The 24,239-nt window shown below is 47.3% G+C and overlaps 8 protein-coding genes across 8 annotated transcripts; 4 read left to right on the top strand and 4 right to left on the bottom strand.

Moving 5' to 3' along the window:
* Positions 1–97: 97 nt before the first annotated feature.
* E0L32_006805 (uncharacterized protein) lies at positions 98–988 on the bottom strand (the record flags this gene model as incomplete). Its single annotated transcript, XM_031141478.1, has 2 exons — positions 98–602; positions 660–988. The coding sequence occupies 2 exons, from the start codon at positions 986–988 to the stop codon at positions 98–100; spliced, it is 834 nt and encodes a 277-aa protein (XP_030994104.1).
* Positions 989–1,919: 931 nt separating this feature from the next.
* E0L32_006804 (uncharacterized protein) lies at positions 1,920–2,411 on the bottom strand (the record flags this gene model as incomplete). The annotated part of the gene is made up of 1 exon (XM_031141477.1): positions 1,920–2,411. One exon carries the CDS (start codon positions 2,409–2,411, stop codon positions 1,920–1,922), a length of 492 nt encoding a protein of 163 aa, XP_030994103.1.
* A 544-nt stretch (positions 2,412–2,955) lies between these two features.
* On the bottom strand, positions 2,956–5,195 carry E0L32_006803 (uncharacterized protein; the record flags this gene model as incomplete). The annotated part of the gene is made up of 4 exons (XM_031141476.1): positions 2,956–4,356; positions 4,415–4,764; positions 4,830–4,952; positions 5,006–5,195. 4 exons carry the CDS (start codon positions 5,193–5,195, stop codon positions 2,956–2,958), a joined length of 2,064 nt encoding a protein of 687 aa, XP_030994102.1.
* A 650-nt stretch (positions 5,196–5,845) lies between these two features.
* On the top strand, positions 5,846–7,757 carry E0L32_006802 (uncharacterized protein; the record flags this gene model as incomplete). The annotated part of the gene is made up of 2 exons (XM_031141475.1): positions 5,846–6,939; positions 6,992–7,757. The coding sequence occupies 2 exons, from the start codon at positions 5,846–5,848 to the stop codon at positions 7,755–7,757; spliced, it is 1,860 nt and encodes a 619-aa protein (XP_030994101.1).
* Positions 7,758–8,227: 470 nt separating this feature from the next.
* On the top strand, positions 8,228–8,911 carry E0L32_006801 (uncharacterized protein; the record flags this gene model as incomplete). The annotated part of the gene is made up of 1 exon (XM_031141474.1): positions 8,228–8,911. One exon carries the CDS (start codon positions 8,228–8,230, stop codon positions 8,909–8,911), a length of 684 nt encoding a protein of 227 aa, XP_030994100.1.
* Positions 8,912–9,107: 196 nt separating this feature from the next.
* Positions 9,108–10,230, bottom strand: E0L32_006800 (uncharacterized protein; the record flags this gene model as incomplete). Its single annotated transcript, XM_031141473.1, has 3 exons — positions 9,108–9,694; positions 9,755–9,832; positions 9,894–10,230. The coding sequence occupies 3 exons, from the start codon at positions 10,228–10,230 to the stop codon at positions 9,108–9,110; spliced, it is 1,002 nt and encodes a 333-aa protein (XP_030994099.1).
* Positions 10,231–11,312: 1,082 nt separating this feature from the next.
* E0L32_006799 (uncharacterized protein) lies at positions 11,313–13,014 on the top strand (the record flags this gene model as incomplete). The annotated part of the gene is made up of 4 exons (XM_031141472.1): positions 11,313–11,505; positions 11,564–11,747; positions 11,810–12,360; positions 12,416–13,014. 4 exons carry the CDS (start codon positions 11,313–11,315, stop codon positions 13,012–13,014), a joined length of 1,527 nt encoding a protein of 508 aa, XP_030994098.1.
* A 987-nt stretch (positions 13,015–14,001) lies between these two features.
* E0L32_006798 (uncharacterized protein) lies at positions 14,002–18,728 on the top strand (the record flags this gene model as incomplete). Its single annotated transcript, XM_031141471.1, has 5 exons — positions 14,002–14,783; positions 14,853–15,020; positions 15,076–16,026; positions 16,079–16,955; positions 17,013–18,728. 5 exons carry the CDS (start codon positions 14,002–14,004, stop codon positions 18,726–18,728), a joined length of 4,494 nt encoding a protein of 1,497 aa, XP_030994097.1.
* Between the last annotated feature and the right edge of the window lie 5,511 nt (positions 18,729–24,239).

The raw sequence follows: 24,239 nt of genomic DNA, 5'->3' as shown, positions 1-24,239 counted from the left end.
CCGTGTAGAACAATCCTTTTCATATTTCATATTTGGTAGAAACAAAACGCCAGTCTAAACAGTGGCAAAGGAAGGGGCCAACAAAGGCGAAACGGAGTCACCTAAGCCAGGGCATTATGCGCTGCTCCTCCTTCTTCTCTTCCTTCTCGACGACCTGCCCATCAGGCAGGGTGACACCCGCCGAGAAGCGGGTGCCAGCGGGGAATACTGTGAGACCTGGGAAGATGGTGCCCTCGGGGAAGTGGATTCCGCCAGAGAAGGTCGTGCCGCCGGGGAGGGACGTGTCCTGCGGGAATATGGTGGCTTGGCCGAACGTGGTTTTCTCGGGGATGATGGCTCCCGCGGCCAGGCCCGGACTGGCGACCATCACGGGCCCACCCAGGACGACGCTGCCGGCAGGGGCGGCACAGCCGCCCTCGCCGATGATGACGCTGCCGTTGCCGTATGGGACCGCGATCTCTTCAAGGATGATGGTGCCGCCAGCAGGCACGGTCCACGGCTGAGCTAGTACAGAGGCGGAACGAAGGACACCGTCGAGGCGCGGAGACGGCGCGCCAACTACCGAAATGCTCGTGCCAGCTTTTAGGGGGAACGTCTTCCTCCTTTTGAACAGGTCAATAACAACATCGATGACTGGAATCTCAATGCAGTGAACTTACTCCCTCTGCCCCCAGAAGTATGAGGGTACCGAGATATTGGCACCGGTGGGTGCGGCAAGGGTTCCGGGGTCTCGGAGGACAAACACACCGCCACCCAGGGTGACAGTGGTGCCATTGCCACCGTTATCGCAGACAACGGCACCACAGCTTAGGGTGGCGCTCCCTCCTGAAAGAACAATGCTACTCCCACCAGGGACAGTGAAGCTGTTTCCGCCAGGACAAAGGACGACGGCGGTGGCAGTTCTGTGGATGACAATTTTCATCCCATCTTGAAATGGACCGGCCAACTTGCTGTCAGCACTGCCGCCACTGAATTGCGAATTTTCCATTTCTATGATCTTTCAGAAGCCGTTTATAACAGGACGGAAGGACTCGGAAAGAAGGTACCTATAGGCGCTAGATATTGTGTTAGTAGAGCGTATCAGGAATACACCGGAACACCAGCACTCTTGTTGAGAATGGGAGTTAGTGGGAGGGATAACTGACCTTGTTGACGATGTGGAAGAACGTGAAAAGGAAGAAGGTGAGAATAAAGAATCACACAAACTTGAATTCAGCTCAGGCAGTTGTGCTGCTGATTCTGGGGAATCAGAAGATGTGGAAAGGAAGTCAAACAGAAGAAGTTGTAAGAGTGAAGAAGAATTGACAGAAGATCAAAGACAGCGAGGGTAATTAGGCTGGTTGATGTGGGTAACGCGCCCAATCACTCGTCAAACAGGAGAGTGTTTGCAACTCGAGACAGTCACGCGTGCAAACTAGAAAGCAGTGATTCACTTGCGTCAATAGATTTAGAGGCTCGTGCGTTACTTCAGGCGGCAAACACGTGGTTCTTTAGCACCTGAAATGTGTGTTAAAGAGGCTATTAAGATCAAGTCTACATTGTCTGTTGAAAATACATGTCTGGCAGATTCCAAAGCTGTTATCCCAACAGCACAAGTTATCAAGTAGAAGGGCGTGGCATCCAAAGCTTGCATGTGAACAAGATTTTAGAGAGGAAACTCTACACAGATAGATTGAGTATGATCAAGCATCTATATTCTCCCCTGAATTGCAATGTAAAGCTAAATATCTAGTTTCCTAAGCCACTCAGAATGTAAGACAGCACGCCTATTAAGGCGGTCAGAGAAGTATGAGATCAGCAGATAGATGAAAGAAGCTTAATTAATAATCTTCAAGCGAGGATTTTAGTTCAGAAACAGCTGAGATCGAAACACCTGCCAATGAGAAGCAGGAAATCTTCTGAAAACCTCCACCTTTGCATCACATCTTCTCCTCTGACCTGTTGCCCCCTCCTTGCCAGAACTTCTTGTCCACCTTATCCTCCGCCGCGGACTCGGCCCTGTCGTGCTTGCTCTCAAAGTCACGATTGTGCGCCTCCACCTCGGCCTGCTGCTCGTCCGTCATGTCGTTCTTCCTGTCGATCGAGACCTGCGCGTTGAAGATCTTGGGCTGCGGCGGCGCGTGCTCGGAGCTCTTGAGGGGCTCGCCGCCGCCGGTGCGACCGCGCGCGTCGCCCGTCGCCAGGCCGTCTGGGACGGTGCCGCCCTGCGGGCCCGTGCCGGTCTCGGCCTCGACTGCGTCCTTGGAGCGGGAGCCGCCTGACTGCGCGGAGGCCTTCTCGGCTGCTTTGGGGGCGGAGCGCTCGCTGCCAAAGGCACGGACGGGTATGGTTTGGAGAGCTGGTCGCGAGAATCGTAGAGGAGTGACGAACGTTGTCGGGAGTGCCCGGAGGCTCCAGAAGAGGCGCTGCATGACGTATTGCTTCTTGATATGGCGATATTTGCAAGCGTATGTGTGCGATTGCGATGGTTTCTCTGGTACGGATTTCAATGATGAGTGACGATTAGGCTTCTTTTTCGTAGGCAATGGTTTTACTGTCTAGCTACGATACGGTGCAGCTTGGGGAGTGTGGTCAGACTGCTGGTTTGGTATGTCGTTGGAGCTCCGGGTTTATGACATCATGCTGATGGCGGTGACATCTCAATTCGCCTGTCCCGGGTGATCGCCCAACGCCACACAGGGACGTGACGCAGGGACTCAATTTTAGCATCAACTTCTGGGGGCTCAATTGAGACATGATGGACCATGGTGCTGCTTGATGGACCCTGCACAGCATGCTTGCATGCTCGCGCATGCCTCGGTGCATTTTTGAACTAGATCTCCAGTAAATTGGTGGCCAAGAAAGCGGCCAAGAAAGCGGCCCTTCCCGCAAGTTGCGACACTATTTGGATGTGTTCGACGTACTTCTTCAGAGCGTGTGTTCCATGTCCACTTTATCGTCTACTTTGCATCCTGCCTAGTTCTTGTACGTGACACTGTACGCCTTCCAGTACGCCGCCTCGTGAGCCCACGCGATCTTACCGTCCTGGCCGGCTGACAGCCACACACCGCACTTGCTCTTGAGCGAGTAGCCCTTGCTAGGGGCGTAGGCGACCTGGAAGCTGCCGGCCTTGCTCTTGTCCGAGATCATCTTGCCGTTGGGCGCGAGCCACCTGCCGTCGAGGGCGCTGCTGAAGCGGAACATGTCGCCGCCGATCACGTCGGCGTGCGCGACCCAGCGCTGGGCCTTGTCGTCGTGCTTCTGCGTGGCGGCCGAGGTGACGGCGCGGGCGGAGTCGTTGCGCGGGTTGGCCAGCGCGGCGGCGCCGGACTCGAGGACGAGGTAGCGGCCCTCGGTGAGCATGCCGCGCATCTCCTTGAAGCCCTCCTCCGACAGGGCCGGCACGTCCTCGACGGCGCCGGGCTGGCCGGAGTAGGGGACCGGCGGGCGCTGCACGGGGTACTTGGAGGTGCAGTAGGCGGCGCCGTCGAGCTGGCCGTTGGTCTGGTGGGGCGGGATGGCGTACGAGATCTGCGGCAGGCTGAGGTCCGGGTTGTCAAAGTCGAAGGCGGCGACGAGGTCCGACATGTGCTCGCGGCGCCAGGCGGGCATCTCGTCGGTGCGCACGTCGCGGCCCTTGGCGGCCTGCCACTTCTCGACGAAGAGCAGCTGCGAGTTGTGGTCGGCGTGCTCGGTGAAGACCTTGCCGCCGCGCGTCCAGGGCGAGACGATGAAGAAGGGCACGCGGAAGCCGGGCCCCGTGGGGACGCGGCCGAGGCCGGCCCAAGGGTCCTGGATCCACTCACCGGGCGTGCCGTCGGGGGCGTGGTAGGGCGTGACGTGGTCGCCGAAGCCGCCGGTCTCGTCGTACGAGATGATGAGGGCCGTGCGGGCGTAGGCGGGCGAGCTCATGACCGCCTCGACGATCTTCTTCTGCAGCCAGACGCCGTCGCGGGGCGAGTACTGCGGGTGCTCCGACAGCTGGGCCGGGCCGACGATGTACGACACCGCGGGCAGGGTGCCGTTGGCGGCCTGCTCGTAGAAGGTGTTGAGGGTGAGCCCTTGCATGCCGCGGCTGTGCATGTCGGAGCCCTGGGGCGCGGTCTGGAACTGGCCGAACCAGGCGAACGGGTTGTCGTCGAAGTTGTCGGCGTCCTGGTAGACCTGCCAGGTGACGTTCTGCGCCGAGTAGATGTCGCCGGCGGTCTTCCACTTGAGCGGGTAGCAGTTGATACCGTCCTTGTCGCAGCCGGGAGTCTCGTTGTTGTCGATGTACGGGTACCCACCCTCGGACTTGTTCTGGGGAGAGCCGGGGGCATTGATGCTGCCCGAAACCCAAGTGACGCGGTTCGGGTTGGTGGATGCGATCACGGATTCCTACTTGCTGTCAATAGGTGGTCTTCCACAGCCTCATACGGAGAGCATCATTGCTGACCTGATACATATCTCCGATGGTCCACCCCTCGGCGATGTCAAAGTGTACCGGAATGTCACTCCTGCGGAAGTGACCCCAGCTCCACGGCGTGTTCTTGATGGCCCACATGTCGTTGGCGCCGTGGTTCATGGCCAGCTGGTTCGCGTTCCAGCCGTTGCTGCCGGCGTTCATGCACTGCGTAGCATTGAGCCAGTCGCCGCCCAGGTAGTTGAGGTACCAAGGCTTGAGGTACTTGGTGTCGTCGACCGTCTGCTGCCAGACCGTCCGGTTGCCGTTGACCTGGACGTTGGGGTCCGAGAAGCCACGGACACCGGCCATGGTGCCAAAGTAGTGGTCAAAAGCACGGTTCTCTGCGGCCCCGTGTTAGTTGCCAAGGTCTCAAAGGCTGCGTGAGTTACAAGCAGGACGTGCACACCTTGCATGAAGAGGACGACATGGTCGATGTCGGCAAGGGAGCCGGCGTGGACCAGTCCGATGAGGACCGGGACGACGGAAGCGACCGACGCAAGCTTGGAGAGGACAGCCATTATAGCAGCTACTACAGTGCAGGATTAGATGATTGAACTTCTGCAGCAATGTCGACTCTCGTACAGTCTGGGTGCTTGGGAAGAAGTCTGTCTGGCTGTCTGGCTGTTGGAGCAGAGTGGACGAGATCGGCGGCAGCCATGCTCCTTACATACATCGCTGTGCCGCCGGGTGGGTGGCTCACCACGTTCCCCGCTCCATCAGTCCTTTCAGACGCAATATTGAGGCTCACAGCACGTGGGACTGTGTCCTGCATTAGAAGTTATTCAAGTTCTAGAAGGACGGTCCAATCAGTCGGGTGGTTTCATGCCATGCCCTGGCGTGCGGGGTCTGAGACATGATCTGTGGAATCATTTCCGAGCAGCTAAGGACGCAGCCCGACTTATCAGGAGGAAGACATTACAGAACATTCGCCGGCGACCCATGGGTCATGAGAAAAAGTGACAGTTGCTCGTGTGCGGGCCGAGGGCGTTGTGTCGGGAACACCCTTGCTCGACGCCAAGCCAGGAGCCAATCAGTGCTTGGCAAACGGCAGCGTGGACGTGACATTGCCTAGTTAGCTGCCTCTTCGGGACAAAAACACCACACCAGCAATCTCAATTCCCTCAAAGAGTTCGAGAGATACCGCGGCGCAGCAGCATGGGCCAGCTGACGGGTAGCTTGATGTGGCTAGTCAGTGAGGAGCCTGAGTTCTGAAGTGATTCTTGTCGGGACTTTTCCCGCATCCATCCCGAGTGCCCGGGTCATCTCCACGAAGCTGAAAACGGTTTGCAAAAGTTCCCTCAATTGGCCTTCTGCGTGAAGCAGTATCGTTGTGTGTTCTGCGCATTGCGAAGAAGAAACAGCTACATGGCTTAAGCTCCGGCGACGTCGCCAGGACACCTATGCTCCAGGTACAACAACATCATGCGCCGCACGATGGCGCCTAAAATCCTTGGGCGGACCTCTATCGTGTTCTTCATCACGATACTATTGGTTCTTATCGGTTCAGGCCTTGTTCTCATTGTATCGTCACCAGAAAGCTGGGAGTTCTGGGCCAAGAGCAAATGGAGCACGCTCCCTTCCATCTTCAAGGAGTTTCACCATCAGGAGTCGACTCTGGGCATCGAACTTCATCCGGAGGATCATATACACCGGGATACAAAGACCATAACCCTTCATTGGAATATCACCGCAGATTTTCGAAGCCCGGATGGAGTGAAGAAGCGAGTGTATCTGGTCAATGGCGAGTTTCCTGGACCCACGATTGAGGCGAGATCCGGCGATGAGATCGTGGTGGATGTGTCCAATGGTCTCGAGGATGAATCCATTTCGCTACATTGGCACGGCTTGAAACTCCTCGGTCAAAATCTGATGGACGGCGCGGTCGGCATCACGCAGTGCCCAATACCTCCCGGTGAAAGGTTCACATATCGAGTGAAGATTGGCGATGAAGAAGCTGGAACTTTCTGGTGGCATGGCCATGCCATGGGCCACCGAGCTGACGGGCTTTTTGGTGGTTTGATCATACACAAGCCGCAGTCTCGGAATGAGCCTCGACCCATCGAGTATGAGGGGGAGATGCTGCTCATGGTCGGGGACTGGTTTCATGCGTCCGCAAACGACACTCAAAGATGGTACTCTGGGTATGAGCACTTTGGGCAGGAGCCAGTCCCTGATTCAATGATCATCAATGGCAAAGGTCGCTTTGACTGCAGTCTGGCTGTGCCAGCGCATCCGATCGAGTGCACAACAGCGAGCTACTCCGACTTGGCTCTGACTTCGCATGAGATTTCCAAACCAACTCGATGGAGAATTGTTAATACCGGCTCTCTCGCAGGGGTAAGCCTGCATGTTGGGGATGCAAGCATGAGCCCAATTACTATCGATGGTGGCCATCCAGTTGCTCTGGCTGAGGGAGACGGTATCGGTGTGCTATATCCCGGAGAGAGAGTTGATGTGGTCGTCTCGAATACTGTTTCAAGGGCGCCCACAAGACTCTTCATCGCTTTGGATCCTGAGTAAGTCTCAATAACTTCTTGGTTGGTATGATTGACTAATGAGGATTCCCAGAAACTTCGGCTATACTAACCCTTCTCTGACGGCAAACCAGTCATTCCCTGTTACGAAGAAGGTGTATAAAGCTGAGGAATATAACTCTCCACCGTCAGCGGATTTGCGGCGTATCGTGGATCTTTCAACTCTCACTTCCTCCGAGACAAGCGCAAGCTCCGCCGTACCAGCAGCAGCACAACACACATTCGTGGTCTATGCCAAGTCCCAGATACTGGTCAAGTTCGAGAACGAGCCAAAGGGCTTCATCAACCACACGTCTTGGGCTCCCCAGACACCGCCCATCGCGTCGATGAATAGGTCGGCCTGGGATGAGAACCAGTTCGTACCATTTGTGCCCAGCAGCCCCGAGACAGCCCCATGGGTCGAGCTGGTCATCAACAACCTGGACGACGGATCACACCCTTTCCATCTGCACGGCCACTCCTTCTACGTCTTGTCCTCGTATATGTCGGACGGCCGAGGAGGCTGGGGCAGTTATGACCCTTTCACTGGCGGCGCACCTCCTGCTGGCTTGAACCTGGCATCCCCTCTTCGAAAGGACACTGTCAGGGTGCCTAGAAGGGGCCACGTAGTCATTCGGTTTCGCGCGGACAACCCAGGACTCTGGATGCTTCACTGCCACATGGGGGTGCATCTGGGGAGTGGTCTCGCAATGGCTTTGCATGTTGGATATCCTGATGACGAAGAGCACATCCACGCAGCGACAGAGGCGGCGGCGAAGTACTGCCCAGTTGGCACCAAGCGCGCTCTCAAAGACATATAGATATGATACCCACGAAAAAAAAACATAATTACTACAAGCAAAACAGCTCACAAGATGAATGTGGCTCTGGCTGGGTTCGAGTATACATGTGCAGACAAGATGTGCAGACGAGATGAAATACGAAAACCGTTTACGTGAAAGCGAGAGGACAAGTGCCCGTGCTGTCCGATGCAGTACACCCAATTCTATAAACACTCATCGATGATGATGTTAGCAGGTAGCCATGTAAGCTCAGCGAAAGCCACCAGATTTGGCAATATCGGCGCGGCGTGAGTCGGGCTTAGCGTAGCTTAACGGAGCTATGGACGAGTCGCGCGACAAATTCATGCTTCGCATAAGCGCGAATTACTGGCTAGGCATCCACATCCTCTAAGTACCTACTTACTTCCAACACCCCTACATAAGATTCACAATCAACTTAACAATCGCCGCCCGAGGACCACCGTCCGTTGAAGCGATAAGACCAAACAATGTCTGATGCACCTGAGGGCATTGTGGAGTACGCCTACGACAACATTGCAGAATGGTATCTGCAGTGGGTCGAGAGTCAGAAGTCACCGCGTGAGCGGTACACCAAGAAGCTCCTTGAGCAGCTGGAACCATCCCCTTCGATTCTAGAGCTCGGCTGCGGCCCGGGCATTCCTATCTTGAAGTTGCTTCTCGACCATGGCGCTCACGTGGTCGCAAATGACATCTCGGCCAGGCAGGTCGAGATGGCCAAGGCCCGCTGCCCCGAGGCTACGCTCATCGCGGGCGACATGACAACGCTCACCTTCGAGCCCGAGAGCTTCCATGGGGTCACTAGCTTCTACGCCCTGTTTCACCTCCCGCGGGCGAAGCTCAAGGATATGCTCATCAAGATTCATGGCTGGCTAAAGCCCGGAGGTGTCTTCGTGTTCAATCTCGCGACCCTCGACGAGGAAGAGATCCATGGCGAGTTCCTCGGGTATGGCATGTTCTGGAGCAGCTACGACGTGGATGGAAATCAGGCGCTGTTGAAAGAGGTTGGATTCGAGTTGTTGCAGGTGGAGATATTGCAGGCAGGAGATGGAAAGCTGGAGGAGGACGAACCAGACTTTGACGCGGAGTTCATGTGGGTGATGGCACGAAAGAAGGATCCTGCAGCACCAAGCGGGGTGCCTCAAGAACCGTGAAACTAGTCTCACAGTTATCTTGCAAGTTCTTATAGGAATGTGCCAATTGCGCATGGGCAACATCAGGTCGGGTCAGAAACAGTACGAAAGAGATCGGCTTGTTCTCGCCCAGAACCAGATCCAGAGTTAGATAAAATCTTAGCTGACTCTTGACAAGATTAACTCTAGACGATCATCATGACCACAAGGCAATGCACTAAAAGATTGCAACCGCGTTCGGAGGGCTCGCGACACCACCTGGGACCTTCAGTGGCACGCTTGACATGAAGAAATGCCATCTGTTGAGCCTCTGACAAGTCTCACTTAGTTTCTCCAAGTCAAACATCTCCCCGATGGGCATACCCCAGCCACCTATCAGCACCTGGTGTAGCAGACCACCACCGTCGATGTGATCCTCTATCTCCGCGCCGGTCCAGAGACCTTCCACTGGTGCCCGCTCAAAGCTCGGAGAGTCGCTAACAACAGCTGCGAAGCCACTGTCCCAGAGCCACCGCAGCATATCTGATGTCGGCTCCACTCCCAAGAAGTCAGGCGTTGGACGCTGTGCCAAGGCATCTTGCTTAATAGGGTCGAGTGCATTGTATGCCGCAGTGAATCCAACCCGTAGCACGAGGATGTCTCCTGCTTGGAAGGTAATGTCCTGTTCCAAGACCATCTGTTTAATGTGCTCTAGGGGTATAGAACTGCTGCTGAAGGGGTCGACGGTAATGGAATGGCGGTTGCAGAACGATACATAGTCTAACAGAGCACCTCTACCAACAACGCCGCCGTTCTCCGCCCAAACTGCATAGACCGGGAGTCAGTGCCACAATGTATCTTGAGCTCCAATCTCCATAGTCTTACCATCAATTCCAAGAACGTCAGTATTGTCAACGTCATCCTGAGTGCGATTTCCGTAAAACCGCTTCACGCCTTGGAAGCCTTATTCACGTTGATTAGCTATTTTTAACATGGCCACGCATCCCAAGCTCTCTCAACTTACCAAAATGCCGGAAACCATCCCACTGTGTGCTACACTGGGTGTTGAAATGCAGCTCATCATCGTTGATTGCTCGTCCGGGGTTGTTCCGCAGCTTCACTTCGAAAGGCGGCCTATCGAAACTGGGCCGTGAAGGCTTGTTCAGATGCCAGTCCAGCGATACCCGTTCGCCCGTCTTGATCTCCTGCGCAGCCGCGACAACAGTCTCTGGCGTCAGCATGTTCAAGGCTCCGAGCTCATCGTTGGGCCCATAAAGACCCCAGGCATTGCCCGGCGGACCATCCTTATCGAGGGGTAGTTCGTCAAAAGGAGGCCTTTCCGCTTTCTTGGTAGATGCCATTGTCAACCATTCACGATGAGAGCCTTGAATCTGAATAGATACTGTCTGGTTCATCAGCGTTAATGCAACTAGGGGACTGCCTGCAACGCAGGCTTTAGGGAATGGGGTTGTAGTAGCCCTCACTGCTCGCAGGGCTCGCGTTCGTAAAATGGGACCCGTTCCGCCCTCGTTCCTCTCGGGCTCCAGGGTCTCCGCCTCAGAGGCCCTTCGCTGCGCTCAGAGCCTTCTTCGGCATACTGGGTTGTGCACTAACAGCCATGTACCTTGCAATGTTAGTGTACAGGGTTCTTTTGGTGCTTAGCGAGAGGATTCTAAACAGGCTGTTAAGGAAATGGCCCCTGTGCCTGCAGATTTATGTGGGAGAGCGCTAGCAAAACAACCGGGAAAAAGAGCGTAATTTAAAGTCGTTTTCTGGTTATTATAAGATGCCATGGTTGCTCTCATGTAGACTGCCGTCGGCGGAGGACTCCACTCACAAGGATCCGACGGGCTCAGTCTGGTGATCCTGCGATTTGCAGCTATTTTGCGCAGAGTGGAACGCGAGTTCGAGATCCACCAGTGGCTGTGCAGTACATACTTCTCGCAATTTGAGAGTATTTCCTTCTCAAACTTTGCTTCCTCCGGCTTAGCGTAAGCGACGGTCTTTAGCTACCGGGAGGTGCGCTCGATCCATCCACAGAATAGTAGCTTGCTGGCGATCAGACATGTCAGCCCAACAGCGTCGTTTTGGTTCCTCGTCTCGCGGTTGAGCCGGGAGGGAATTGCGCGCCGTTGGTGACAGTCTCAAGATCACCACTACCGATCGGCTATCGGGTGCACTAAGCGTTGAACATCTCCACAAACACAACAGCCATTCGCTGGTACCATCCTGGACATGTAGTCACTTGAACCTTTTCCCCATGGGGCTCGCGATGCTTGGCGACGCGACATTTAAGAACCTGAGCTGCAAACGTGGAATCGAACCCAGACAGGGAATGTCCTTCCAAACACATTGAAAGATTGGCACGAGGACGACGATCTGACAGCCATCAGTGATTCAGTATCTGCACTCTCTCGGAACTATCACTATCAGTCCCATCACCATGGCTCTCACAGGCCTCTCCCTGCGGGTGGCATTCACCTTCACCTGTGGTATCTCCTACCTGCTCTATGGCTACGACCAAGGCTTTATGAGCGGTGTTCTCATCGCCGATGACTGGTTGGTCCAGATGAATCATCCCTCGACGTTCATGCAAGGTTTCATCACAAGCATTTACGAGCTTGGCTGTCTTGGCGGTAAGAAGCCAAGTCCACTAGTCGATCTGATCGGACACAAGCACTAACAACTCGCAAGGGTGTCTTGTTAGCTTCGTGTTCAGTGAATATATCGGCCGAAAGAAACCCATCATGATCGGAACAGTTCTCATCATCATCGGCGCTGTGCTTCAGACCGCCGCCTTTGGGCAGCCCCAATTCATGGTCGGCCGTGTAATTAGCGGCATCGGCACTGGCCTCAACACGTCTATCATCCCTATCTGGTACGCGATCTTCTTTTCTGCCGCATGTATGCTTTGGTCCGGGAGCTGACTGGCTTGGGTAGGCAAGCCGAGACCCTACCCGCCAAGACTCGCGAGTTGTTTGGATCGTTCCAATATCTGCTTGTCTGCTTCGGTGCCAGTGTCTCGTACTGGATGAACTATGGTTTTTCCTATGTTGGAGGCCAGTTCGAGTGGCGCTTCGCGGTTGCTGCGCAGATGATATTTGCCGTCGTCTTGCTGATCATCGTCCCCTTCATGCCCGAGTCTCCTCGCTGGCTCATGGCCCACAATCATCCGAGCGAGGCTGTCGATAACCTTCTCAAGATGCACGGCGTCACCGATCCGCAGGATGCTGAGGTTCAGACCGAGATCAAGCTGATCAACCAGGCCATCGAGCTCGAGGCCGTGGCCAACTCTGTGAGCTGGTTTGAGATTTTCAAGAACCACAAGGAGACACAAAACTTCCGTCGCGTTGCCCTAGGTTGGTCATTGATGGCAATGGTTATGTTAAGTGGTGTTTGTTCGATTGGTTATTACATTTCCTATCTGTTCGAAACTTCCGTCGGTCTCTCGCACAACCTCTCCCTCTTGCTGTCCGGCTTCAACGGACTGTGTGAGTACAACCCCTCCCTCGAAGCTCAAAAATGATAAAAGCTAACCCTAAAAAGGGTACATGGCATCGGCAGTTATTCCTCCTTTCATCATTCACCGTGTTGGTAAGCGTGGCTGCCTCATGATTGGCGCTTTCGGCATGGGAGTCTGCTTCCTGACCATGGCTCTCGGGATCCGCTCCGGGTCCTATGGCGCATCCATCGTTGTCGTCATCGCCTTCTTCCTGTACTACACCTTCTTCGCCATCGGTTATCTCGCCGTGCCATGGTTATACTGTGCCGAAATTTTGCCTCTACACTTACGTAGTAAGGGTAATGCCGTGACCACATCCTCCAATTGGCTCTGGAACTTCGCCACTGTCATGATGACGCCCAGCACCATGTCGTCCCAGGGGTGGAAGGGCTACCTGATCTTCACCGTCTTCAACTTTGCCTTCATTCCCTTCATCTACCTCTTCTACCCGGAGACCACCGGCAGGAGGCTGGAGCAGATCGACGCCATCTTCTACAAGACTGGCGCCATCGTGGCGGGGACACAGTGGGCAAAGAAGGGCCACTTTGAGTCTGATGCTCTCGAGAGTGCGCTGGCGGAGCAGACCAAGGGTGCTGGTTTCGATGGGAAGGATGAGCAGGTCGAGCGGTCGCGTGAGATCTAGGTCTATCGGGCTCATCAACTCGGCCGGCCTTGTCGCAAGCAACATTTTCACTCTGGGTAGTGCAACCAGACACACTCCAGTCATCATGGCCAATTACGCCTTTCTTACAACTGCCATCGGGGCCATGCGGTGGATAAGGTTCCGGATGAATCGAGAAAACACGTTAAGCAACAGGGCACAGTGTCAAAGGTCTCGAGTTCCAACGAAACTAATGCCAATGTACGAACTCACCTCCTTAGAGCTGGCATGTCCAACAATCCATATGAGGGCTCCATCTTCCGTTTTCCTCTCTGAAGACCATTCTACGGCTGAACCAGGGGTCTGGAAGAATGAAAAAGTGGCGAAAAGGGGAACACACATGGTTGCGATAATCTAGTGAGTTCAGGCAGTGCGATGGCCTGTGCGCGCAGGAGGTATGAACCTTAAGAAACCAAGCACGAATATGTCTTCTATTCCTTCTAGGTCCATGGCGTAAAGAAAATCGATAACTCCGAGCTGGAACCGACGATAACACAAGATTCTATAACGTCATTGTTCAAGGCAATTGTGTGTAATCGTCTTCTGAGCGCATATGTTGTCGTCAATCGATCAAACAAAGTGAAGAATGCGAGAACCGCAGACGAGGAGAAGAGTTACCAAAATCCCTCGAGGGTTAGTCCAAGTCTCGAAATTGTAAGCTGTTGGCTGTCTCCTAATCTCTGGGGTTTGGCATGAGAACCGGCCGAAGGGCGGGCTTGGCATGGAGTCAGACCCACAACGGCTGTAAGCGGTGATGAGCGGTCCGGGGCGGTGATAACACCTCTGCTCAGGAGATCAACACCTTCGGCCGACAATCAGATATGGAGAAAAGAGAAATATTTAAAATTGGTTACATTATCTAGGAGTATTTCAATGTCTTCGTTTCCTTCTTCTACATCTTTCGTTCTCATTATGTTTACACCACGAAGCATCCTGTTTCGGGTGATCTTCCAAGAATAATTATCGAACATGTCAGCTCAAATAGACAGTACCCAAGTCAATGGTGCTGCACTGCTTGGTCCAGGACAATCTGCAACAAATTCACGCACGAATATCGGGGATGAAGGCGCCGAGAACACCGAAGCAATGGACAAGCGACTCTCCAATGTCCAACAATTAGCTCGTCAATACACACGTGAGTCCAGCAAGGCTGGGTTTTCCGGACAGACCGAGCCCATATTTGGAAGTAGTGATCCAAACTCGCCCTTGAATCCACTCAGCGAGAAGTTCAACGCACGAGCCTGGGCTCAAAACATCGCCAATGTTGCCAATCGACGGGGCCAGCGTTCTCGTACACTCGGTCTCTGTTTTCAGAACCTGAATGTGTTTGGGTATGGCACTCCCACGGACTTTCAAAAGGATGTTGGCAACATCTGGCTAGCCTTGCCAGGCATGGCCCGACGGTTGATCAATCACAAGGCCGGGCAGACACGCATAGATATCCTGAGAGGCTTCGACGGGGTACTCCGCCCTGGGGAGATGTTGGCCGTGCTGGGTCCACCGGGGTCTGGTTGTTCAACATTCCTCAAGACGATCTCGGGCGAGACTAATGGCATATACGTCAACGACGGTTCCTATTTCAACTACGAAGGGCTCTCGCCTCAGGAGATGCACACACACCACCGAGGCGATGCCATTTATACCGCAGAGGTTGATGTGCACTTTCCGCATCTCACAGTTGGAGAGACTCTGACCTTCGCCTCCCGGGCGCGGTGCCAGCGAGATCTACCAGAGAACCTCAATCGTAACGAGTAAGAGCCATTTGCGTTTCTTTACAGTTCATATGCTTTGAGGTGTATACTGATTGCCTCTTCTTAAAGATACTGTGATCATCGCCGAGACGTCGTCATGGCAATGTATGGCATCAGTCACACCATCAACACCAAAGTCGGCAATGAGTTTGAGAGAGGAGTTTCAGGAGGTGAACGAAAGCGCGTGACCATTGCGGAAGCCACGCTGTCTGGCGCACCGTTCCAGTGCTGGGACAAGTAAGTAACGATTGGGATGTGTCTTGCTCCTTCACAGACTGACATCGGTCCGTAGCTCGACCCGTGGCTTGGACTCTGCCAATGCTATTGAGTTCTGTAAGACATTGAGACTTCAGTCAGAGCTGTTCGGGCAGACTTGTGCTGTTTCTATGTACCAGGCTCCTCAGACCGCCTTTGATCAGTTCGACAAGACCTTAGTACTCTATGAGGGCCATCAAATCTACTTTGGTCCTGCATCGAAAGCAAAGGAATACTTTGTCAATCTGGGATATGAATGCCCAGAGCGGCAAACCACTCCCGACTTCCTCACCTCCATGACATTCCCCGCGGAGCGCATCCCGCGTAAGGGTTGCAATCCGCCCAGAACTGCCGAAGACTTCGCCAAGGCCTGGCAAGAGAGCCGCGAATTCACGGCTCTACAAATCGAGATTGACGAGTATAAGAAACAACACCCTATCGATGGCCCGGATGCAATCCAGTTTCGATCGCTGAAGAGGTCTCACCAAGCCCGGGGCCAGCGCCTGAAGTCGCCATACACCCTCACGTATAACCAGCAAGTCCAGCTGTGCTTTTGGCGAGGCTACAGGCGCTTCGTTGCGGACCCGGGCCTGACGGTGGGAATGATGATCGCCAACACCGTGATGGCTCTCATCTTGTCATCCTTGTTCTTCAATCTCAAGTCGGATACTGAGTCCTTCTACGGCCGTACCGTCGTCTTATTCATGGCGATCCTGTTCAACGCCTTTGCATCCATGCTCGAGATTATGACACTTTATGCCCATCGACCAATCGTTGAGAAACAGTCTCGCTATGGCTTCTATCATCCCTCTGCGGAGAGCTACGCCTCCGTTTTGGTTGACCTCCCCTTGAAGGTGCTCAACGTCATCTCCTTCAACTTGGTGTTCTACTTTATGACCAACCTGCACCGTGCACCTGGACCGTTCTTCTTCTACCTTCTCACTGTTTTTCTAATTGTCCTGGCCATGTCCGGAGTCTTCAGATCCGTGTAAGTAACGTCTTGGTAAATAACGAATACCTTCATATGCTGACGACAACAGTGCTTCAATCTCCCGAACTGAGCAGCAAGCTATGGTTCCAGCTTCAATTATGATTCTTGCCTTGATCATTTTCACGGGGTTTGTTGTTCCCGTCGATTACATGTTGCCTTGGTGTCGGTGGATCAACTACCTTAATCCAGTTGGATACGGGTACGAATCTCTCATGGTCAACGAATTTCATGGTCGCAACTTCACTTGCTCCTCCTACATCCCAGACTATGCCACTCCAGGCTCTCCGAGTGTAGCATGCGATGTTGTGGGGGCCCTTCCAGGACAGCTTCAGGTCTCTGGAGAGGCTTATATCAATTCAGCATACAGCTACTTCCACAGTCATAAGTGGCGCAACATCGGGATTATCATCGCAATGGCAATTTTCAACCACGTTGTCTACTTTGTCGCCAGCGAGTACATCTTGGCAAAGAAGTCCAAAGGAGAGGTGCTGGTCTTTCGTAAAGGCTTCGTGCCACGGGTTTCTACGAGGAGCGCAAGCGATGTGGAAAAGTCGCTGACAGGACCCGTTGCTGTCATCGACCGAGGCGAGGGCTCTATCTCGAGCGGCTCAGGTGCTTTCAAGGGTTCCACTAGCATCTTTCACTGGAACAACGTCTGCTATGATCTCAAGATCAAGGGAAAGTCCAGGCGGATCCTGAACAATGTCGATGGATGGGTGAAGCCCGGGACCCTCACGGCATTGATGGGCGTGTCTGGTGCTGGCAAAACCACGCTTCTGGACTGTTTGGCGGATCGTCGTGGGGGTGTTGGCGTGATCACCGGCGAGATGCTTGTCGATGGTAAGATACGAGATGAGAGCTTCCAGCGCAAGACCGGATACGCCCAGCAGCAAGATCTGCATCTCGAAACTAGCACTGTCCGCGAGGTAAGAACCAAACAGTGCCCAGCATGCTTCGATTTGCTGATGCCCTCGAGCTTATAGGCTCTCATTTTCTCTGCGCTTCTTCGACAGCCTGCCAAGACGCCGAGAGCAGATAAGTTGGCTTACGTCGACGAGGTAATTCGACTCTTGGACATGCAGGAGTTTGCTGATGCTGTTGTTGGCATTCTGGGCGAGGGCCTGAATGTCGAACAGCGCAAACGCCTCACAATCGGTGTTGAGCTGGCTGCGAAGCCTCCCCTGCTGCTGTTCGTGGATGAACCAACCTCTGGCCTGGACTCGCAATCAAGCTGGGCCATCCTGGATCTCTTGGAAAAGCTTTCCAAGGCTGGTCAATCCATCTTGTGTACCATCCATCAGCCATCTGCCATGCTGTTTCAACGGTTCGACCGCCTGCTGCTTCTTGCCGATGAAGGTCGTACAGTTTACTTTGGTATGTCTCCTTGTCTGTTCCACACTCGCCTCCTTCGTTCTTTTAGCTCACAAGGTATGTTCATCTTAGGCGATATTGGAGACAATTCCAAAACCCTCACCGGCTATTTTGAGCGGAACGGAGCCCCCGCTTGCCCGACCGGGGCTAATCCAGCCGAATGGATGCTCGAAGCCATCGGCGCTGCTCCGGGTTCTCACTCTGAAGTGGATTGGCACGAAACCTGGCGGTCTAGCCCAGAGTATCATGCCGTGCAAGACGAGTTGGCCCGGCTGAGGTCCCACGGCATTGGACGGCCGTCAATCGACGAGAGGGACGATCCCGGGTCGTACCGCGAGTTTGCAGCACCGCTCTGGGACCAGTTCGTCGTTGTCACGCAAAGGGTCTTCCAGCAGTCCTGGCGTACCCCTTCCTACATTTATTCAAAGCTTGGCGTCAGTATCGGCTCGGCTCTTTTCGTCGGTCTCGTCTTCCTCAATGCACCGTTGAGCATCCAAGGTCTTCGAAACCAGATGATCGCGATCTTCGAGCTCGCTACCATCTTCGGGCAATTGGTGAATCAACAACTCCCGCAGTTCATCCTCCAGCGCAACTTGTACGAGGTCCGCGAGCGCCCAGCCAAGACCTACTCTTGGAAAGTCTTCATGCTCAGTCAGATCATCTCAGAGATCCCCTGGTATACCTTTGCTTCGGTTTTCATGTTTGTCGTCATATATTTTCCTGTTGGCTTCTTCAAGAATGCCGATGCCGCCGGCCAGTCTGCGGAGCGAGGCGGTCTCATGTGGCTGCTCTTTTGGCAATTCCTGCTGTACACGTCTACTTTTGCCCATCTGTGCGTCTCCTTCGCGGCCACGGCCGATGCGGGCGCCAACGTCGCCAATATGCTCTTCATGATGGCCTTCTTCTTCTGTGGCGTGCTCGCCCCCGCGAAGGTGATGCCGGGATTCTGGATCTTTCTGTACAGGGTCTCGCCTCTGTCGTACTGGATCTCAGCCGTCATGTCGACCGGCATCGCCAACGTGGAGGTGACCTGCGCCGACAACGAATGGACGATGGTGAGCCCTCCTGATGGCAAGAGCTGCGGCGAGTACATGGCGGACTACGTCTCGCGGGCTGGGGGCTACTTGAAGGACCCCGAGGCGACGAGCGACTGCAGCTATTGCAAGATGAAGGACACCAACGTGTTCCTGGCTGGCATGGGGTCGGAATACGGCGATCGCTGGCGCAACTTTGGGTTGATGTGGGTGTACATTGGTGTCAATATTGTTGGGGCGATGCTTCTGTACTGGGTCGCAAGGATGCCCAAGAAGGGAAACAAGAAGATGTAAATAAATACGTGCACTTCTTCTCTCTCATTTCCTGTCATCATTTCTCCCCTTTTCTTTTTGTGTTTGTTTCTCTAGATCGTACAATCACCACTCAAATAGACGCTGTATTACACTAAGTTTTGTGTCGGTTTAAGCTTAAAAGTGTCAACTAAGGGTCGGATCAATCGAATTCTATTCGTTGAGGTGTCTAATTCTAAGGGAGAAAAGGGGAAGGCCGCCAGAGGGGCCGCTGGCCCTTAGAGGTGGCCCTAAAGGACGGTGTGGTTAGGTAGAGACAGCTCTACATACTAAATTTACCCTAGGGTTGTTCTTAGTAGATCAGCCCTTTTTGATATACCTCTTTAGATCTCTAGAATCTAGGATTTCAGAAGATCTAAAGCTATTTCTATATCTTAAATAGGAAATTAATAATTTTACTTAATATTAAAGACTAATTAGTTACTTCTAGTCTTTTTAACTATATATTAGATATTAGTATAGATATATATTAGATAGAAGGTCCTATAAGAACTATCTCTTCTTATTATTAACTCTTATTTAAATAATAATAGAAAGAGATATATAGAAAATAATAATATAGTACTTTCTATAAGTAGTTCTAGTAATTTAGTAATAGGATATCTATCTTTTTTAATAGAAGGTCTAGATTTAATTTCTAGTTAGATTTTTAAACTTCTTAGTACCTTTAGATTCTAAGAAGTTCTTTTTATTTAGTATAATTAAAGACTACTATTCTTTTTATTAGTTCTAATTATCTTTTAAGATAGTAATAGAATAGATATAAAGATCTAACTACTTAATAAACTTTTAGTACTTATTAATTAGAAGGATTTTAATTAGCCTATTAATAGATATTTAATTAATAACTAGATATTCTATCTTTACTATCTTTTTTTAAATCTCTTATTAAATTTAATAATAGTAGATATTAATATATCTTAGAGTTATTTTAAGCTATAGATTCTTATTTTTAACTAGATAAATAATTTAATAGTTATTATAATAAATAATAAATTAATCTAATAGTTATAATATTATTTTCTTAAAGAACTATATAGTAGTAATAGTCTCTTAAAAAGAGCTTATAAGAGTAAATAACTCTACTTTAGTAGATAAGATAGTAATAATATTTTACTTAACTACTTTCTAATTAATAATACTTTTAAATAATATTATAAGATATCCCTAAAAGGACTTCTAGTTCTTTAAATTATCTTTAAATAAAGTATTAATATAGACTTTAAGTAAGAGATTTAAGTTATTTCTATTAAATAGAATATCTAGCTTCTTTATTCTTAAGAGGTAGTAAATAACTCTATCTACCTTCTTTATTACTTTAAATAGAGGGTTTATAAGAAAATAGGTAAGAATAATAACTACTTTAGTAATATCTAGCCTTATAATAATATTAAGATAGATTAAAGATCCTATCTTTTATTAATAAATATAAATCTCTAATAAGATTACTTACTTATCTAACTTTATAATCTTCTTAACTAATATAGAGATGACTAGCTCTTTAGTTATATTATTAAGCTTATATCTAATAATAAGATTAGTAATCTTATCTTCTTATAAGATTTAGATCTAGCTCTAATTAGCACTTTAAATAACTCTTATTTCTAAGAACTACTTAATATTCTCTAGATCTCTTATTTTAAATTAATAGGTTAAGATCTCTTTAAAGGCCTCTTCTTTAGCTTTATCCTTCTTATAATAAAGGTAGATAATATTATTAATATAGAAGAATATTAGAATAGAGTTATTATAAAAGAGGTATAGCTCTTCTATTAATTAGATAAATCCTATTTTAATAAGAACTATTAAGAGAAGCTTCTATTATAATAGTAGTAATATCTATAGGCTATATAGTACTCTAATTAAATAAGTAATCTTACCAGTCTATTTAAAGTATAGTAGGAGTTCTATAAATACCTTCTTATTAAGATAGGTATTAATAAAGGTATTAATTATATCTAATTACTTTATCTTAAGCCTAAATCTTATAGTAGTAGCTATAAGAATTTAGAAAGATCTTCCTACTAATATAGTAATATAGATATTCTAATTATTTAGTAGCTATTAGTCTTCTTAAATATAGATCCTAGTTTTAAATCTCTTAATATATTCTTTACTATTAAACTTATAGGTAAATATCTACTTTAATAATATAACTATCTAGCTCTTAGCTTTATAATAATCTATTATCTTTAATATCTTATTATCTTAGATATTCTTAACCTCCTTCTATATAGCCTTAAGCTAATATTAACTATAGAGGCTATTAATAGCCTTCTTAATATTTCTTAGCTCTAATAATAGGTTATTTTAATATAGTTAAAGAGACTATTAAGGCTCTTATTTAATAGGGACTACTTTAGCTTAAAAGCTAGTATAGACTATATTAATACTATAATAGTCCTCTAGAATTATTCTATTAACTACTTACTATTACCTTCTAAAGAGCTTCTCTTATTCTCTTAACTACTATATATAGTTTATTAGCTTATAATTTTAAGCTAATCATCTAATTAGTATAGAACTTAAGAAATCTTTCTAAAAATTTTCTAATACCTCTAGAATACTATTCTCTCTCTTTAATAAAGTTTCTAAAGTTATTAGACTAAGGGTTGTAGATTTAGAGCCCTCTATTAGTCCTATTATAACTAGTTCTTAGACTGGCTCTTTACTTTAATAAGAAGTTAGGTAGGTGATAATAATCTCTTTAAGCCTCTCTTATACTAGACCAGCCTTTTTAATTACTTTAGCCTATTAAAACTGATCTCCCTCCCTAGTAGCTTTAAGTAGTCTATCTATTAGACTAGAGAGGCTGGTGATCTTATTATCAGTCTCTTTAGGCTCTCTCTCTATTAATTTTAATAGCTTATAGACCTTTACTAGTAGTGTAAATATAGTTAATCTCTCTTTAGATCTATTATAATTCTTCTTTTTAAAGAAGAACCCTTCTTTAAAGATTATATCTCTTAATAGAATAACCTTTCTCTTCTTAGAGATCTAGATCTATTAAATATTTATGTTTTTATAGCTAATAAGATATCTAATCTTAGTATAGGATTGATATTTAACCTTAGTTAATATTATAGTATTATAGTATTTATCTTTAAGATAATATACCTTTAAACTATACTCTTTAATATAGCTAAGATCTAGCTAGTTTAAGCTATTTAAGATCTAGTACTTATTCTTCTAACACTACTATTTAATAGTCTCTTTTAGTAACTTCTAGCTATTAGCTTAATAAGAAGATCTATTATAAAGATAGGTCACTACTTTATAGGCCTTACTAGCTAGATTAATTAGTAGACTAGTATTAAATAGTATTATATTAGTCTTTATCTATATCACCTCCTTAGATTACTTAGTATAGCTATTAGATTAATATATATATATTAGTAATAGTTCCTATATAATTTCTTTATATTATTTCTACTTCTTAATAGTATTAGTATTAAGAGCTGGTTTATTATTACTATAATCTTATTAAATCTAGAGACCTTATTACTAGTCTATTAGGCTATAGTAATTATAAAGAGTTTTAAAAAGAGTGTACTTCTTCTTATTTAATAGAGGGTATATAACTTTTAAGTCTAAGAATTTATCTTTAATAATTAGAGCTACTATTAAACTATTAAGACAGTTTGGTATTATAAAGAGGTCTAGATAGATTTAACTAAATAGATATTCTACTAGTCAACTACTTAGCCTTCTTAAGACTTATTATTTTATCTTAGCTTTAATATATATTTAGTAAGGCTGATTAGACTTATTAGTAATTATAACTTCTTTAATATTAGTAGATAAATAATTTAGAGCTTTATTATTAAGATGCTCTATTCTTCTATACTAGGTATTATATCTTATCTTACTTTCTAGGCTAGGCTTTTATAATAAGGCTATATTAGTAACTTTATCTAATTACTATTTATTAGTCTATTCTTAACTTTAATAGAAGTTAATTATAATATAGCTCTTAATTTATTTAGTTAAAAAGACTACTAGTCTTAATATAGAGCTCTTAGTAATACTATAGTTATTATTATTCTATTAGTATTCTACCTCTCTTATTACTCTATAGAAGACTAGATTAATATAGAAGCCTTTAGTAATAATAATATTCTTTAGCTTAAAGAGGGCTAGACTAATAGAGATATTAATCTCTATCATCATCTCTTCTATACTATAGTATAATATTATAATATTATCTATATTAATAATATTAGTTACTAGTCAATATATATTCTTAATAAGCTTCTTCTTTAAGTTAATAATATAATAGATAGTATTAATATTATAGATAAAGTTATTCTTTAATAAGTATATTATAATAATAAAGAAGCTTACTATAATATTTAAGAAGACTCTCTAAGAGGCCTTCTTAACTAAAATTATCTAGATATAGGCACTTCTAATTTATCTAATCTTATTAGATCTCTAATTAGCTAGTAGTAGCTTTACTAGCAACTTTTTAATCATTCTAATTAAGTTCTAATATTACTTCTATAACTAATCTATCTCTATAATCTTCTGTAGCACTCTTTCTAGCTTTCTTTAGATAAAGAGTAGTATATAGGCTGGCTTCTTCTCTAGATAGAGGATTTAATACTAATTCTTATTATACTTTATCCTATAAGAGTAGGTAGATCTCTTATTATTAGAAGCCTTATCTTAAAGTATTAGTTACTTTATTAATCTTTAAGTAAGCTTTATTATTATATTAAATAATCTCTTAGTTAATCTCTTAATTATTATTATTATTATAAGCTATTATTAAAGTTAGTAAGTAAGTATATAGCTATTTAAAATCAACTCTTTTTAGTTAAGAGTATTTATATAGATCTAAATAAAGATACTACTAACTTTATTAATACTATTAATAGTAATAAGAAAGTTCTTTATAAGTTGATTATCTTAAATATTATTAATATTAATATTCTTAGTATATTATAGAGCCTATTCCTACTATTTAATCTAAGCTAATAGATTAGTAGATTTAGGTAGTTATCTAGCTTATTAATATTAAGCTTAAGCTTATACTCTTACTTTAAAGCCTAATAGTTTAAGATATTTCTTTAATATTATTAACCTTATCTATACTAATCTAACTCTTAGTAATTATCTAATTACTTCTATTTTATTAGAGATCTATATAATTATTTACTATTATTCTTTTAATAACTTATTAAATAGAGCTATATACTACTTAACTATTTAATAAATAAACTTATTTATCTTAATTAGCTTTTTATTCTTCTTCTTATATACTATATTTAAAACCTTCTATTCCTTTAATTCTATATTAAAGAAGTTCTTTCTTATCCTAAACTCTAGATATATTATTATTAGTTATTTCTCTTAAAATATTATTAATGTGACGATCCTTGATCCCAAGAGGCAAGACTACTTCGTAGGATCGGAAGCGTGTGGGTTTATGTAAGCAGTAAGTGATGGGCGCTGCTGAGCAATGGTGGTTGACTTGATCGTAGCTAAGAT

The sequence above is a fragment of the Thyridium curvatum genome, assembly GCF_004353045.1.
Source record: "Thyridium curvatum strain D216 chromosome Unknown NODE_40_length_362384_cov_81.811220, whole genome shotgun sequence".
Lineage (NCBI taxonomy): Eukaryota > Fungi > Ascomycota > Sordariomycetes > Thyridiales > Thyridiaceae > Thyridium > Thyridium curvatum.
Note: the sequence above shows the minus strand (reverse complement) of the source record. Positions and strands in the feature narration are given on the sequence as shown.